Source organism: Pelobates fuscus, chromosome 1, assembly GCF_036172605.1.
Source record: "Pelobates fuscus isolate aPelFus1 chromosome 1, aPelFus1.pri, whole genome shotgun sequence".
NCBI classification, from domain to species: Eukaryota; Metazoa; Chordata; class Amphibia; order Anura; family Pelobatidae; genus Pelobates; species Pelobates fuscus.
Window position 1 is genome coordinate 488278665 of NC_086317.1, and position 13807 is coordinate 488292471.

A 13807-nucleotide genomic window follows, 5' to 3' on the forward strand; every position below is an offset into this window, starting at 1 on the left:
GCGGCCATTTTAACTTCGAACACCGCCGACCCTTACCATCCCCTCCACTTCGACACTTCAACTAAAGTCGAAGTACAGGCACACTTCGAATGGGACTTAGCCGTTTTTATGCCAGTAATTGACCGACCGCACAGCCCAAATCTATGGAACTGTTTTGGGCAGGAAAATGTGCTTGCGGTCGGTCATAAAGGGACCTCCAGCTAACTATTGATCTACTGGATGGATTGGGATGATTTTTGAGAGTATTACTAACTGAAGTATGCTGAGTAAGAAAATGTATGTTTTATGTTTGTGACATGTATATTTTAGAAGTTATAGATATTGTGTAAAAGTTATGTTTAAACTGTATGAATAATGGGATTATGTGTCACACTAAGGGGAGGGGATGTGTGGGTTGCACCCGTGATACTATTGGTTATTTTATGGCTCCCCCTGGGTGTGGCCTGTATGTGTGAGTTGGAAATAAAAGCCAGGCTGGATGTGCCAGTCCAGAGTTCCTGTTTTACCCTCAAAGTGAAGTGTTGTCTCATTATTGGGGGAGGATTTATTGCATGCTGTTCCAGTTTGACTGCTAGGAGTGCAAACCTATTCGTATGGTTCCTATTCAACTGTCTACAGCATTCAGAGGCTTGAGAGGATTCATATGCTTCTCCAATACGGTGATTGTGGTGTCTGCCAGAGTGCTTGGAGTCCTCAGGAAACGCTTGGAGCATCCATTAACGGAGGTACCCAGTCGGGGTGCCAGGTGATCCGTTACACTGTCATTAAAGGGACACTGAAGCCACCCACATCATCCCAATGAGATAGTCTGAGTCCTGCAGTCACGTCCTTTTAACACTGCAATGTAAAACATTGCCATTTTGTAGAAACCGCAATTCTTACATTACGGGGTTAAACACACCTGTTGTGATTATCTTCCTCACAACCACTAGAGGCGCTACCACTGCACAGACACATTTACGCATTCAGTTCATTTGCTTTCCCATGAGAAGCATTTGAGAGAGCATTTGACACTTGCCGTGCATTATTATTTTATTATTTATATAGCGCCAGCAAATTCCATAGCGCTGCACAATGGGGTGCATGCCACTGATTTTCCAAAATTCCTCTATGAGGCACTTTGGAGTGGTCATCAGTTAAAGAGCCAAATAATGTAGCGGGAGAAGGCCCAGGCAACAGCGCCCAGAGAGAGTCCAAACACTGAAAAAAAGGTTTTTACCAGAAACAGGAGGAGGCGGGAAACTAAAAGTAATGTAGCGTTAGGACACACACGCGTTAGCAATACAGGCTTGTATTTAAAAGCTTTAGGGTCCTTTAACATTGTCCCTATAGCTGACATGTTATCCATGTAAATATACTTTAATCATTCTGTCCCTGTGGGTTTGCAGCCAGAATACCTGAGTCTGGAGGATCTGAGTCAGGAGTTTGCCGTAGAGCTTCTGGGAATGTGCCGGAACCAGAGTGAAGTCACTGCTGTGCTCAATGACTGTGGGGATGACAGTGATGAAGAGGAGATGGACATCCAGACCTTCGAAGAGGGAATACCAAACCTGGCCCGACTCCGGCTCGCTGTGCATCACAACCAAAAACGGGTAAAGGCTCACCTCCGTAACTCTGTGCTAAACCTGAGAGTATACACACACCTCTAACTATGTACTAACCCTGAGAGTATACACACACCTCCGTAACTCGGAGGTCGGCTATTGAGAGGGTGCTATAGGGAGGTTGACTATAGAGGGGGTGTTATAGAGAGGGTGCTATAGGGAGGTTGGCTATAGAAGGGGTGTTATAGAGAGGGTGCTATAGAGGTGGTGTTATAGAGAGGGTGATATAGGGAGGTTGGCTATAGAGGGGGTGTTATAGAGAGGGTACTATAAGGAGGATGGCTACAGAGGGGGTGTTATAGAGAGGGAGCTATAGGGAGGTTGGCTATAGAGGGGGTGTTATAGAGAGGGTGCTATAGGGAGGTTGGCTATAGAGGGGGTGTTATATAGAGGGTGCTATAGGGAGGCTGGCTATAGAGGGGGTGTTATAGAGAGGGCGCTATAGGGAGGTTGGCTATAGAGGGGGTGTTATAGAGAGGGTGCTATAGGGAGGTTGGCTATAGAAGGGGTGTTATAGAGAGGGTGCTATAGGGAGGTTGGCTATAGAGGGGGTGTTATAGAGAGGGTGCTATAGGGAGGTTGGCTATAGAGGGGGTGTTATAGGGAGGTTGGCTATAGAGGGGGTGTTATAGAGAGGGTGCTATAGGGAGGGTGGTTATAGAGATGGTTTTTAAGGGAGGTTGGCTATAGAGTGGTCAGCTATTGAGAGGGTGTTATAGTGAGGTCGGCTATAGAGTAGGTGTTATAGAGAGGTCAGGGTTTCACGGCTCTGAGTGTGATTGTTCTGTTTCTCGTTGCAGTTCGTTGCTCACCCCATTTGCCAGCAGGTCCTGTCTTCCATTTGGAGTGGGAAGCTGTCCGGGTGGAGAGGGAGTAACACGATTTGGAAAATATTCATTGCTTGCACCATCTTCTTCACTATGCCCATCCTGTGCCTCACCTACTGGCTGTCTCCCAAATCCAAGGTGGGACAATTAATCAAACGGCGAGACCAGAAGAATTTACACAAAGTATGCAGTTTACATAGAAAATTAGGTCATCGTTATAGACTGCGGGAACGGTTGCTATAGCAATTTTTGCTAACTGGTTAAAGGAACACTAAAATGGGGGGAAAAAAGGTATTTCAAACAAGTTAGTAGATTTACCCCCAATGGAAACATCCATGCATTTATTCATTGGGGATAAATCTAAAAACGGAAAGTAAAAGCTGCAGGTCTCTTGTTTACAGCCCTTGCAAGCCCTCACTTCTTTGCAAGGCAGGTGCTCTGGGCAATTGCTGCCTCTTCATCTCCACTGAAATGACCAAACCAGGAAGTAACATGACCGATTATATGATTGACAGCTGGGGGTGTAACCAGGTTAATTTTTAAAAGTATTCATTTCTATAAAATAATGCACTTTCTGTAAAATGAATAACGAGGACACATTCGTCACACATGAAGCTTTTCAGCAAGCTAAACTGCTTACAGTATTTGGAGTGTCCCTTTAAGTGCTGGACTGCTCAAAATGGTCTTAAACCGAACACTGTGCATGTGCTGCTGGCCGTTATGCTCATCATGGGGAACCTGACTTTATTGATTTGCTCATTGACCCCTTAAAGGGATACTATAGTCAACAAAATAACTAGTTTAATGAAGTGGTTGTGCAGTGTAGATCAATGTCACCGCTCAGGTTAGTATCTTTATTAAAACATTGTCTTTGGTTGGAGTGACCCTTTAATACATAAACACACATAAATTCCTATAAAATATTTTACTATAAATATTTCAATAGTTAGAATTTCTTCCAGTTACAGCAATATTTAAACCCAGGCAGAATCCCATGTATTAACCCTTTCTCCTAACTCTGATCCAGGTTGGTAAAACCCTGAAGATCCCGGTGATTAAGTTCCTCCTCCATTCTGCGTCGTACTTGTGGTTTCTTATCTTTCTCTTGGTGGAATCCTTGATAATGGAAAGGAGACATGATATTTATGAAGGCCGGAGCCAGGCCATCTGGCAGAATTCCCTGCACATGATCTGGGTCGCAGGTGGGTGTAAACTCTGCCACTTTGGCTCACTAGCACCAGGCCACGCACCAGGCCACGCACCAGGCCACGCTTGCATTAACAGGCCACAGAGAGATCCATGGCACATTCATTATGGTCCAACAGGTCTTCAGTTAGACAGTAACCATATGATCTGATTAATATCTGAAACTTCTTATTTTGGTCAATTGTTGATAATGACGCAATCCTACTGAAACTTCTTATTTTGGTCAATTGTTGATAATGACGCAATCCTACTTAAACTTTGGTTAATTTAGCCAGGTGAAGAGCCGTGAGTGGTATAAACTGGGTGATATCCATAACACTGTCAGATTGCGTTACCACCGGAGGTCTCGGCTTTTGCCCGTTACCATATGAAGCAGGACGGTCTAATAAAGATATTAGCTAAGCTAGAGAAGAGGGGCCGGGGCTGTATGTGACATGAAATCCAACCGTTCTTATCAAACTGCTTGAAAATGGTTTGACACAAGCTGGGGACGACCACCATAGACTGTCCCCTAATCTCACCACTGGGATATCTAAATACTATCTGTGAAAAAGGTAGTCTCATACACATGTTCATCTCAGAGAGACAGCCTGAGACATCTAATAATCCCAGAGAGACAGTCTCAGATGTATATTATTCTAAGAGAGACAGTCTAAGACATCTATTAATCCCAGAGAGACAGCCTGAGACAATCCTTTGAGTATAGATAACATTTGTTGATAAATGTCTATTTTCTTTAACCTGCTACTGATGTTGTACAGGTTTCCTGTGGCACGAATGTAAAGAAGTCTGGATTGAGGGTCTGAGGAGCTACTTCTTAGACTGGTGGAACTTCCTGGACATTGTGACCATCAGTATGTATCTGGCCTCGTTCTCTCTGAGAATCCTGGTGACCGTGAAGGGATATCTGTCCTGTGTGGATGAACCGGACTCTGATGTCTGCTTCTACTTCACCAAGGCAGGTGAGACAACCACCCTAATATATGGAATTGTGAAATTGTGGCCTATTTAAATATCTGCATTTTTGCACGCTTACTTTTGTACAGTTTGGGGATTATTTTTTTTTGCATTTTCCATGTTAACCTGTGTAACGAACGCTGGTATTTCGTATACCCGTTCGTGTGGTTCCTCTTGAACTGCTAGGTATTCAGGGATTATAGCTCGCAGTTCGAGGCACTGTTCCGTTTTTTTCCAAGAATCAATGTGCCACTTGTGAGTGAATTCAGCGGCTCAGCAATCTCTTCCCCAAACATCAGTCGAGACTAGATGAAGGGTACAACTCTGACAATGCTTTATTGGTGCACACAGCTTTTATGCATAGCCCCATGCAAGGGGTCTTCATCCCAACCAAACAGGAATCCTATCTTAGGATCCTCTATACCTGGGTACCAAAGCATGGGAAAGAGTGGTCGCCGTCACTTTGTCTCCCAGGTATAGACAGCCCGCCTCCCAGGCGAGGGGGCCTCATACCCATTCCGACAGGGGTTCTTCATCCCAGAAGTCTCCGTACCTGGGAGCCAAAGCATGGGAAAGACTCTGGTCCCTTTGTCTCCCGCTAAACTAACCAGTCCCCACCAACCTGCCTGGATAGCCCGTCGGCGTTGCCGTTATGCCTACCAGGCCTGTACTGCATGGTAAAGTCATATGGCTGCAGAGCCAGGCTCCATCGCAGCAAATGGGAGTAATCCCCAGCAACCCGGTTCAGCCAGATGACGGGGTTGTGGTCGGTCAGGGCTGTAGCTTCTTTAATGCGCATACAAGAGCCAGGCATTCCTTCTCCACAGTGGCATAGCTGACCTCCCTGGGTAATAGTGCAGCAGTAGATGGCTACACACACGCAAAGTCCTGAAATCCCTGTCGGCCATCATCTGAAAAGTAGCCAGGCATTCTTCATCCCAAAGGGCATAACCTTAAACTGGTATAGCCCAAATGGGGTGACGAAGGCCGACTTGGGCATGGCCGCTGGCTCCAGGGGGATCTGCCAATAACCTTTACACAGATCTATGGTAGTCAGGTGAAGACCCAAGGTGAAGACCCAAGCTGATCTAGCAACTCGTCTACCCAGGGCATGGGGTAGGCATCGGTAACTGTACTGTCATTAAGTTTCCAGTAATCGATACAGAAGACCGTCTTGCTTGGGTACCAGCACCACCAGTGGAGCCCATGGACTCTGGGATGGCACTATGACACCTAGCTCTAACATCTCCTGAATCTCGTTCTGCATATTAGCTGACTGCTTCAGGGATACGGTAGGGCTGTTGCCGTAGGGGAGTTTCTCCCTGGGTATCAACCCGGTGGACCACAGCGGTGGTGTACCCAGGTAATGAGGAGAACATATCTCCGTATCCCTGGAGCAGCTGGGTGGCCTCAGTCTTTTCTAGAGGGCTTAGTTGTTCCCCTAGATGGACCTGTTCCACCGTACCTGGGGACGGTGCAAGCAAATCCAGAAGGGGAAGGCCCTCATTAACTTTGGACGACGGAGCACATACTGCAGCCACGTCCTCTACCCTCTCGAAGTAGGGTTTGAACATGTTCACATGGAACACTCTCCGTATCCTTTCATCTGAACATTTCCCTGCAATGTAGGTAATGTCGCTTATGCGTTCCACCACCCGGAAGGGTCCCTGCCAGGCGGCCTGAAGCTTATCTTTCTTAGTCGGCTACAGAGCTAATACCTTCTGTCCTATTTCTAGAACCCTTTCTCGGGCACCCTTATCATACCATCTTTTCTGGCGCCGCTGGGCCGCCCCAAGACTGTCCCTAACGGAGTCAGTGAGAGCCTGCAAGGGATCCATAAACTGTAGAACGTACAGCATGACAGGTATTCCTGTCTCTCCTGTGTTACTTTCCCAGTGCTCCAGTTTGAGGTCCAGGGGTCCCCGTACTTTTCTCCCGTAGAGGAGTTCGAAGGGGGAGAACCCTGTGGACGCCTGGTAGGCAAACGCGGTAGGAGGTGGGGGAGGAACCTTTCCCACTGTCGACAGAACTCTGTGAATGCCTTAAGCATCTGATATAGCATGCCATTAAAGCGCTCACAGAGTCCGTTCGTCTGTGGGTGGTAGGGAGAGTTAAACAGGGGTTTTACTCCGCAACTTTGCCATAACTGTTGGGTCACCATTGGCGTGAACTGGGTCCCCTAGTCAGATTATATCTCCCTAGGGAAGCCTACCCTAATAAAAAATTTCACTAGGGCTTCCAGCACAGTCTCTGCCTCTATATTAGAAAGGGCTACAGCCGCCGTATATCTAGTAGCATGATCTACCACCGTGAGGATGTAGCTCTTTCCAGAGGTGCTGGGCATATGAAGGGGGCCTATCAAGTTCACCGCTACCCGGTGGAATGGCTCCTCTATTATGGGTAAAGGGTGGAGTTTTGCCTTCCGGTGGTCACCCCTCTTCCCTGTCTTTTGGCAAGTGTCACACGTCATGCAGTAATTTTGTAGATCCTGTGTGATCCCTGGCCAGAAGAAGATCTGGGTTAGCCGGTCTTTACTTTTTTCCGGACACCCAGATTTCCAGCTAGGGAAATGTCTTGGCTGAGCTTGAGTAGCTCAGTCCTATATTTACAGGGCACTACCAACTGCCTTTTGGTTTGTTAGCGTGCAGTTTGTGTATCGTGTTAGCGTGCAGTATGTGTACCGTGTTAGCGTGCAGTATGTGTACCGTGTTAGCGTGCAGTATGTGTACCGTGTTAGCGTGCAGTATGTGTACCGTGTTAGCGTGCAGTATGTGTACCATGTTAGCGTGCAGTATGTGTACCGTGTTAGCGTGCAGTATGTGTACCGTGTTAGCGTGCAGTATGTGTACCGTGTTAGCGTGCAGCATGTGTACCGTGTTAGCGTGCAGCATGTGTACCGTGTTAGCGTGCAGCATGTGTACCGTGTTAGCGTGCAGTATGTGTACCGTGTTAGCATGCAGTATGTGTACCGTGTTAGCGTGCAGTATGTGTACCGTGTTAGCGTGCAGTATGTGTACCTTGTTAGCGTGCAGTATGTGTACCGTGTTAGCGTGCAGTATGTGTACCGTGTTAGCGTGCAGTATGTGTACCGTGTTAGCGTGCAGTATGTGTACCGTGTTAGCGTGCAGAATGTGTACCGTGTTAGCGTGCAGTATGTGTACCGTGTTAGCGTGCAGTATGTGCACCGTGTTAGCGTGCAGTATGTGTACCGTGTTAGCGTGCAGTATGTGTACCGTGTTAGCGTGTAGTATGTGTACCGTGTTAGCGTGCAGTATGTGTACCGTGTTAGTGTGCAGTATGTGTACCATGTTAGCGTGCAGTATGTGTACCGTGTTAGCGTGCAGTATGTGTACCTTGTTAGCGTGCAGTATGTGTACCGTGTTAGCGTGCAGTATGTGTACCGTGTTAGCGTGCAGTATGTGTACCGTGTTAGCGTGCAGTATGTGTACCGTGTTAGCGTGCAGTATGTGTACCGTGTTAGCGTGCAGTATGTGTACCGTGTTAGCGTGCAGTATGTGTACCGTGTTAGCGTGCAGTATGTGTAATGCCTGGGAATTGATTCAAATTTGAGTAAAGTAGTAATTACAGACAAAGGAGAAAAAAAGGGGCCATTTTATTGATCCTCCTCACAGTTAAAGACTCTAGGGGGAAGAAATGAGTCTCAATCCAGTATTTCTACTTAACTCCACAGAGGCTGCGCCTTTCCTGGATTTAAGGTATATTTTATTCCAATACTGTGTCCTTCACTTAGCGTGGATATTAGCTAGCCTCCAGTAAGGTTTTATCATTCATTATTTGGGATTTGTTTGGCTTTATATTTAAATGCTCTATCTGCGCTGTGGAAAATGTTGGAGCTTCACACATAGTTGTAATTGTGATCTGTACAAAACATAAGCAGAATATTCCGGTCTGGGTCCATGAATTGTACTGCCAGATGCGTTAGGGACTCGTGTTCAAATAATGTGCAACCGTTCATGAACTTAATATCATAAAGAACAAAGAAAAGAGTTACCTGCACATCGCCATATCCCTGGGCACATCGAAATAACTGGAGGCTTTCAACACTGACTATTCAACTTCAGGTAAAAATCTCTACTATGACAGAGAGGGGTGTATTTCTAAACCCCTTAATATGGAACCCATGGGGTGGGTGGTAGCATTGTAACATGGCTGTGTAATATCAATGATCATTAACAGACCGTGTTGTACGGACTCTTACAGAAAGGCCTGAGTGGAACACAGAAGACCCTCAGTTCATAGCGGAGGTTTTATTTGCAGTAACCAGCATGCTCAGCTTCACCCGCTTGGCATATATTCTGCCCGCTCACGAGACGCTGGGGACTCTGCAGATTTCCATCGGGAAAATGATTGATGATATGATACGGTGAGAATTAATGCAGAAACAAACTCATAGATTATCAGATAGGGGCTCGCTTCTGGAAGATTACTGGTCCAAGTTAAAAGTTACTGGCCACGAGTGTAAAGTCACTGGCCACTAGTGTAAAGTACTGGCCATGAGTGTAAAGTACTGGTCAAAAGGGTAACGCTACTGGTCAGGTTAGTAAAATTACTTATCAGGAAGGTCAGGTTATTGATTGAGAGGTGAGAGTTATGGGTAAGGTGGTAAAAATTCCTGTTTGAGTCGGTACCGTTACTGATCGGGTTACTGGTTAGCCAGGCTAGGTGAGTACCGTTACTGATCAGGTTACTGGTTAGCCAAGGTAGGTGGGTAACGTTACTGATCAGGTTACTGGTTAGGCAGGTTAGGTGGGTAACGTTACTGATCAGGTTACTGGTTAGCCAGGCTAGTTGGGTAACGTTACTGATCAGGTTACTGGTTAGCCAGGCTAGGTGGGTACCGTTACTGATCAGGTTACTGGTTAGCTAAGGTAGGTGGGTAACGTTACTGATAAGGTTACTGGTTAGGCAGGTTAGGTGGGTAACGTTACTGATCAGGTTACTGGTTAGCCAGGCTAGTTGGGTAACGTTACTGATCAGGTTACTGGTTAGGCAGGTTAGGTGGGTACCGTTACTGATCAGGTTACTGGTTAGCCAACGTAGGTGGGTAACGTTACTGATAAGGTTACTGGTTAGCCAGGCTAGTTGGGTAACGTTACTGATCAGGTTACTGGTTAGCCAAGGTAGGTGGGTAACGTTACTGATAAGGTTACTGGTTAGGCAGGTTAGGTGGGTAACGTTACTGATCAGGTTACTGGTTAGCCAGGCTAGTTGGGTAACGTTACTGATCAGGTTACTGGTTAGGCAGGTTAGGTGGGTACCGTTACTGATCAGGTTACTGGTTAGCCAACGTAGGTGGGTAACGTTACTGATAAGGTTACTGGTTAGGCAGGTTAGGTGGGTACCGTTACTGATCAGGTTACTGGTTAGCCAAGGTAGGTGGGTAACGTTACTGATAAGGTTACTGGTTAGCCAGGCTAGTTGGGTAACGTTACTGATCAGGTTACTGGTTAGGCAGGTTAGGTGGGTAACGTTACTGATCAGGTTACTGGTTAGCCAGGCTAGGTGGGTAACGTTACTGATCAGGTTACTGGTTAGCCAGGTTAGGTGGGTGCCGTTACTGATCAGGTTACTGGTTATTCAGGTTAGGTGGGTACCGTTACTGATAAGGTTACTGGTTAGCCAGGCTAGGTGGGTAACGTTACTGATAAGGTTACTGGTTAGGGAGGTTAGGCGGGTGGTTTAGTGGTGAAAGTTACTGATCAGGTTACTGGTTATTCAGGTTAGGTGGGTACCGTTACTAATAAGGTTACTGGTTAGCCAGGCTAGGTGGGTAACGTTACTGATAAGGTTACTGGTTAGGGAGGTTAGGCGGGTGGTTTAGTGGTGAAAGTTACTGATCAGGTTACTTGTTAGGGAGGTTAGCTGGGTTGTTAAGTGGGTAAAGGTTCTAATCACCAGAGAATGTTTTTCATGAACAAGGAATGGGCTGGACAGTTGATGTCTCCCCGAGGGCTTTATTGAGGATTAATATATTTAGGATTCAGCGACAGGATTTCTTGTTGTCATGGTATGATACTTTAATTCTAACGATCGCTCTCTATTTGTCTCGCAGCTTCATGTTTATCCTGATGATAATTCTCACTGCTTTCCTGTGTGGACTCAATAACATCTACGTCAACTACAGTGAGAGCGACAAGCTGGGGAAGTATGTTAATAAATAGCTTGCTATAAATCGTGAGCCGATATACAATGTTCTTTCAGTTGTAAGTCTTTGCTATTGGGGCCGTAGGATGTCCTTAAAGGGGCATTCAAATCACTACAACCGCCAATGCATGCTATAGCGGTTATGGTGCCAGGACTACCCTAATACCATCCCATTTTTAAAAGGTTTGATACTTACTTGGACCACAAGGTCTCACCTTTTATCACAGATTGCGCTAATGAGGAATTTCCCTTAATTATCAATATCATTTCCATCTGTGAATTAGCTTAGATTCAATGAAACCATTTGTGGTGAACTGCTTCATAAACTGTTTGGATGTTGACTTTGGTTTGGAGTCCGGCCTAAGGTGCATTGTTAGAACAGCTACACTACATCATAACCATCTACAATATTTGTGTTCCTCCCCAAATCTTCATATCTATTTTTTTGTGCTGGAGAGAAGATACCTTGCATTGACCCAGACAATTTAAAGCAAAGATGGATGTGTGGTAATAGGATACCATAACTTTCCAGACTGCATCATCAAACAATTCACCCAGCAGACGGCAGACATGTAGACAATGAGACAAGAAACTCCAAACCCAGTCTGTTATGGTCTGTTTTCTTCAAGTCATGAAGGTCTGATTCTTTCAGACCTTCAGCTACAGCAGCAGGGAATGGGGGCAAGATGTCCGGTTTCAGAGGACAGAGCTGACATTGTTAATGCTTTTAGAGACAGCAGCTGGTTCATGGAGAGGAAGAAGAGAACAGAAGATTTTGGCAGCAGTGTGACAGATGTTGGAGGCCCTGGTAGAAGCACATGTAGATATCATAGAGTGGATGCTCAGGTGATTGGCCAGATTACTCAGGTCCTGCAAGTCCTAGCCCTCGGTCAATAGTGAGGGAACTAAAGGACCAGCCAATATGTGCACTGTGCTGAAATATGGGCAGCTTTCCAGATCAATAGAAAACCCATAAATGTTCCCCTTGCTTGGACGAGGAGCCACTGGAGGGCTCTGTACAGTGCAGCATTATATAGAGAGTGGAGGTAAGACAAAAGTTGTCAGGAACGCAAAACAATGCTGTGGTAGGCAAGGCAACAAGTGCAAAACTGCACACATTAGTGCGTTTCATCGAGAATATAACAGGTTCATTCATTCTACTCACACTGTGTTTCAGATTAACCTTAAAATAAATTAAGATAATAATAGCAATTTTCAGAAAAGGACCCTCAGAACACCCCAGGCATGCTAACAATAAACATTACAGCAAATAAACTATTAGAATAAATTGTATCCATACGTAAGAGAACCTAGCAATTATAACAAGCTCATCGTATAATACATTTAAAAAAAAAAAAACATACAAATATTAATCCATCTGTATCCTACTGACTGCTTGTGGTAAGATCAGTTGATGAAATGAACCAATATAGAATCTAAGGTGTTTTTTTCTTCTTTTTCTTTTTTTTTAAAACACAATCCCTAAATGCCGGACTGTTAGGTCTTCTTTCAGGAGAGGGTTGAGGAGCTCTAGCTTAATGAAGCAGTTTCTGTGTATTGATCATGCCCCTGCAGTCTCACTGCTCAATTCTCTGTCATTTAGATGTTAAATAACTTTATTTATACAACCCTTATCACACCTTCATGCATGTGACTTACACAGCCTTCTGAAACATTTCCTGTAAAGTGAGATCTAATATTTACACTTCATTTATTGCACAGTTTGCTTAATTTAGAATCTCCTGCTCTGTCAATAGCTTGCTAGCCCTTGCAGGATCATCCTGATTAAATTCAATTTACAGAGCAGGAGATAAAATTAAGAAGTTAAAATCTGATTGAAAATTAAACCATCAGTCACAGCCAGGGGAGGTGTGGCTAGGGCTGCAAAAAACAGAAACTAAAGTTATTTAACTCCTAAATGGCAGATAATTGAGCAGTGACACTGTAGGGGCATGATATATACACCAAAACTGGTTAATTAAGCTAAAGTTGTTTTAGTGACTATAGTGTCCCTTTAAATTAGTGTTTTTGTTTTATTTTCCATTAAGAATGACAAAGTTATTGGGCATCGGAGTTTTACCACTCTGTTTAACCTATTACATTCTATTAAATCCTATAAAACAAATGAAAAACACAGACAAAATAATCCACTGGATCGGACCTTGAGACACAGAGATACAGACTCGGATGTTTTAAAAAACTAAAAATACAGCAAAAACTTTATAAAAACAACATTTATGGCGGAAAAATAATAACGAGAATAATGTTATTATTATTTTTATTTTATTATTTATATATCGCTTGCAGATTCCGTAGTGCTGTACAATGGGATAGAAGCCCCTGATATTGGATTATGAGAATAAAGAATATTATAAATGGATGTAGGAGAGAGTCCGACACGCCGTCATTCATAGATTAATCTCTACCTCTTGTATTTGTCTGTGTATATTGTACGTTTCTCCACTAATTGTACAGCGCTGCGGAATCTGTTGGCGCTTTGTAAATAGCAGTAATAAATAAATTAAGTTCAGAGATTGCGGAGCCAGGGTAACCAGAAAGCTGAGCAGCAGCATGTGGGTGGGGAGGGGACAAACAGGGAAATATTATTTCAGAAAGAGAGGTCGTTCAGGCAGCACTGGGTCGCAGTAGGGTCACTAGCATCTGAGTTGTGCTCCAGTGCTAACGTGGGATGTAAATAGGGAGGGGAAGTCACACAAGCCTTTCAGTGACATGTCACTATCACTGCCATTCTCTGGCCCGTCTCCTAAATTTCTTTAAATGCTGGAGATTTATTGGGTACTCACATCCTGGTCACACCCATAAATTACACAGTTACATAGTTACATAGCTGAAAAGAGACCTGCGTCCATCAAGTTCAGCCTTCCTCACATCTGATTTTGCTGTTGATCCAAAAGGCAAAAAACCCAGTCTGAAGCGCTTCCAATTTTGCAACAAATTAGGAAAAAATTCCTTCTTGACCCCCCCAAAAAAACATCACCAGCACCAGGGAGACACAGAGAAGATGTGGTGTCCTTCGTCGGAGCTGGT

The 13807-nt window shown here is 44.8% G+C and overlaps 1 protein-coding gene across 1 annotated transcript in view; it reads left to right on the forward strand.

Moving 5' to 3' along the window:
* Positions 1 to 13807, forward strand: part of LOC134573315 (short transient receptor potential channel 2-like) — a 67198-nt gene that overhangs the window by 38579 nt on the left and 14812 nt on the right. Inside the window, exons 3-8 of the mRNA XM_063432988.1 lie at positions 1389 to 1592; positions 2405 to 2569; positions 3459 to 3633; positions 4399 to 4599; positions 8816 to 8978; positions 10668 to 10760. Of these exons, the coding sequence (XP_063289058.1) occupies positions 1389 to 1592; positions 2405 to 2569; positions 3459 to 3633; positions 4399 to 4599; positions 8816 to 8978; positions 10668 to 10760 (1001 nt within the window). The remainder of the gene's footprint in view (positions 1 to 1388; positions 1593 to 2404; positions 2570 to 3458; positions 3634 to 4398; positions 4600 to 8815; positions 8979 to 10667; positions 10761 to 13807) is intronic.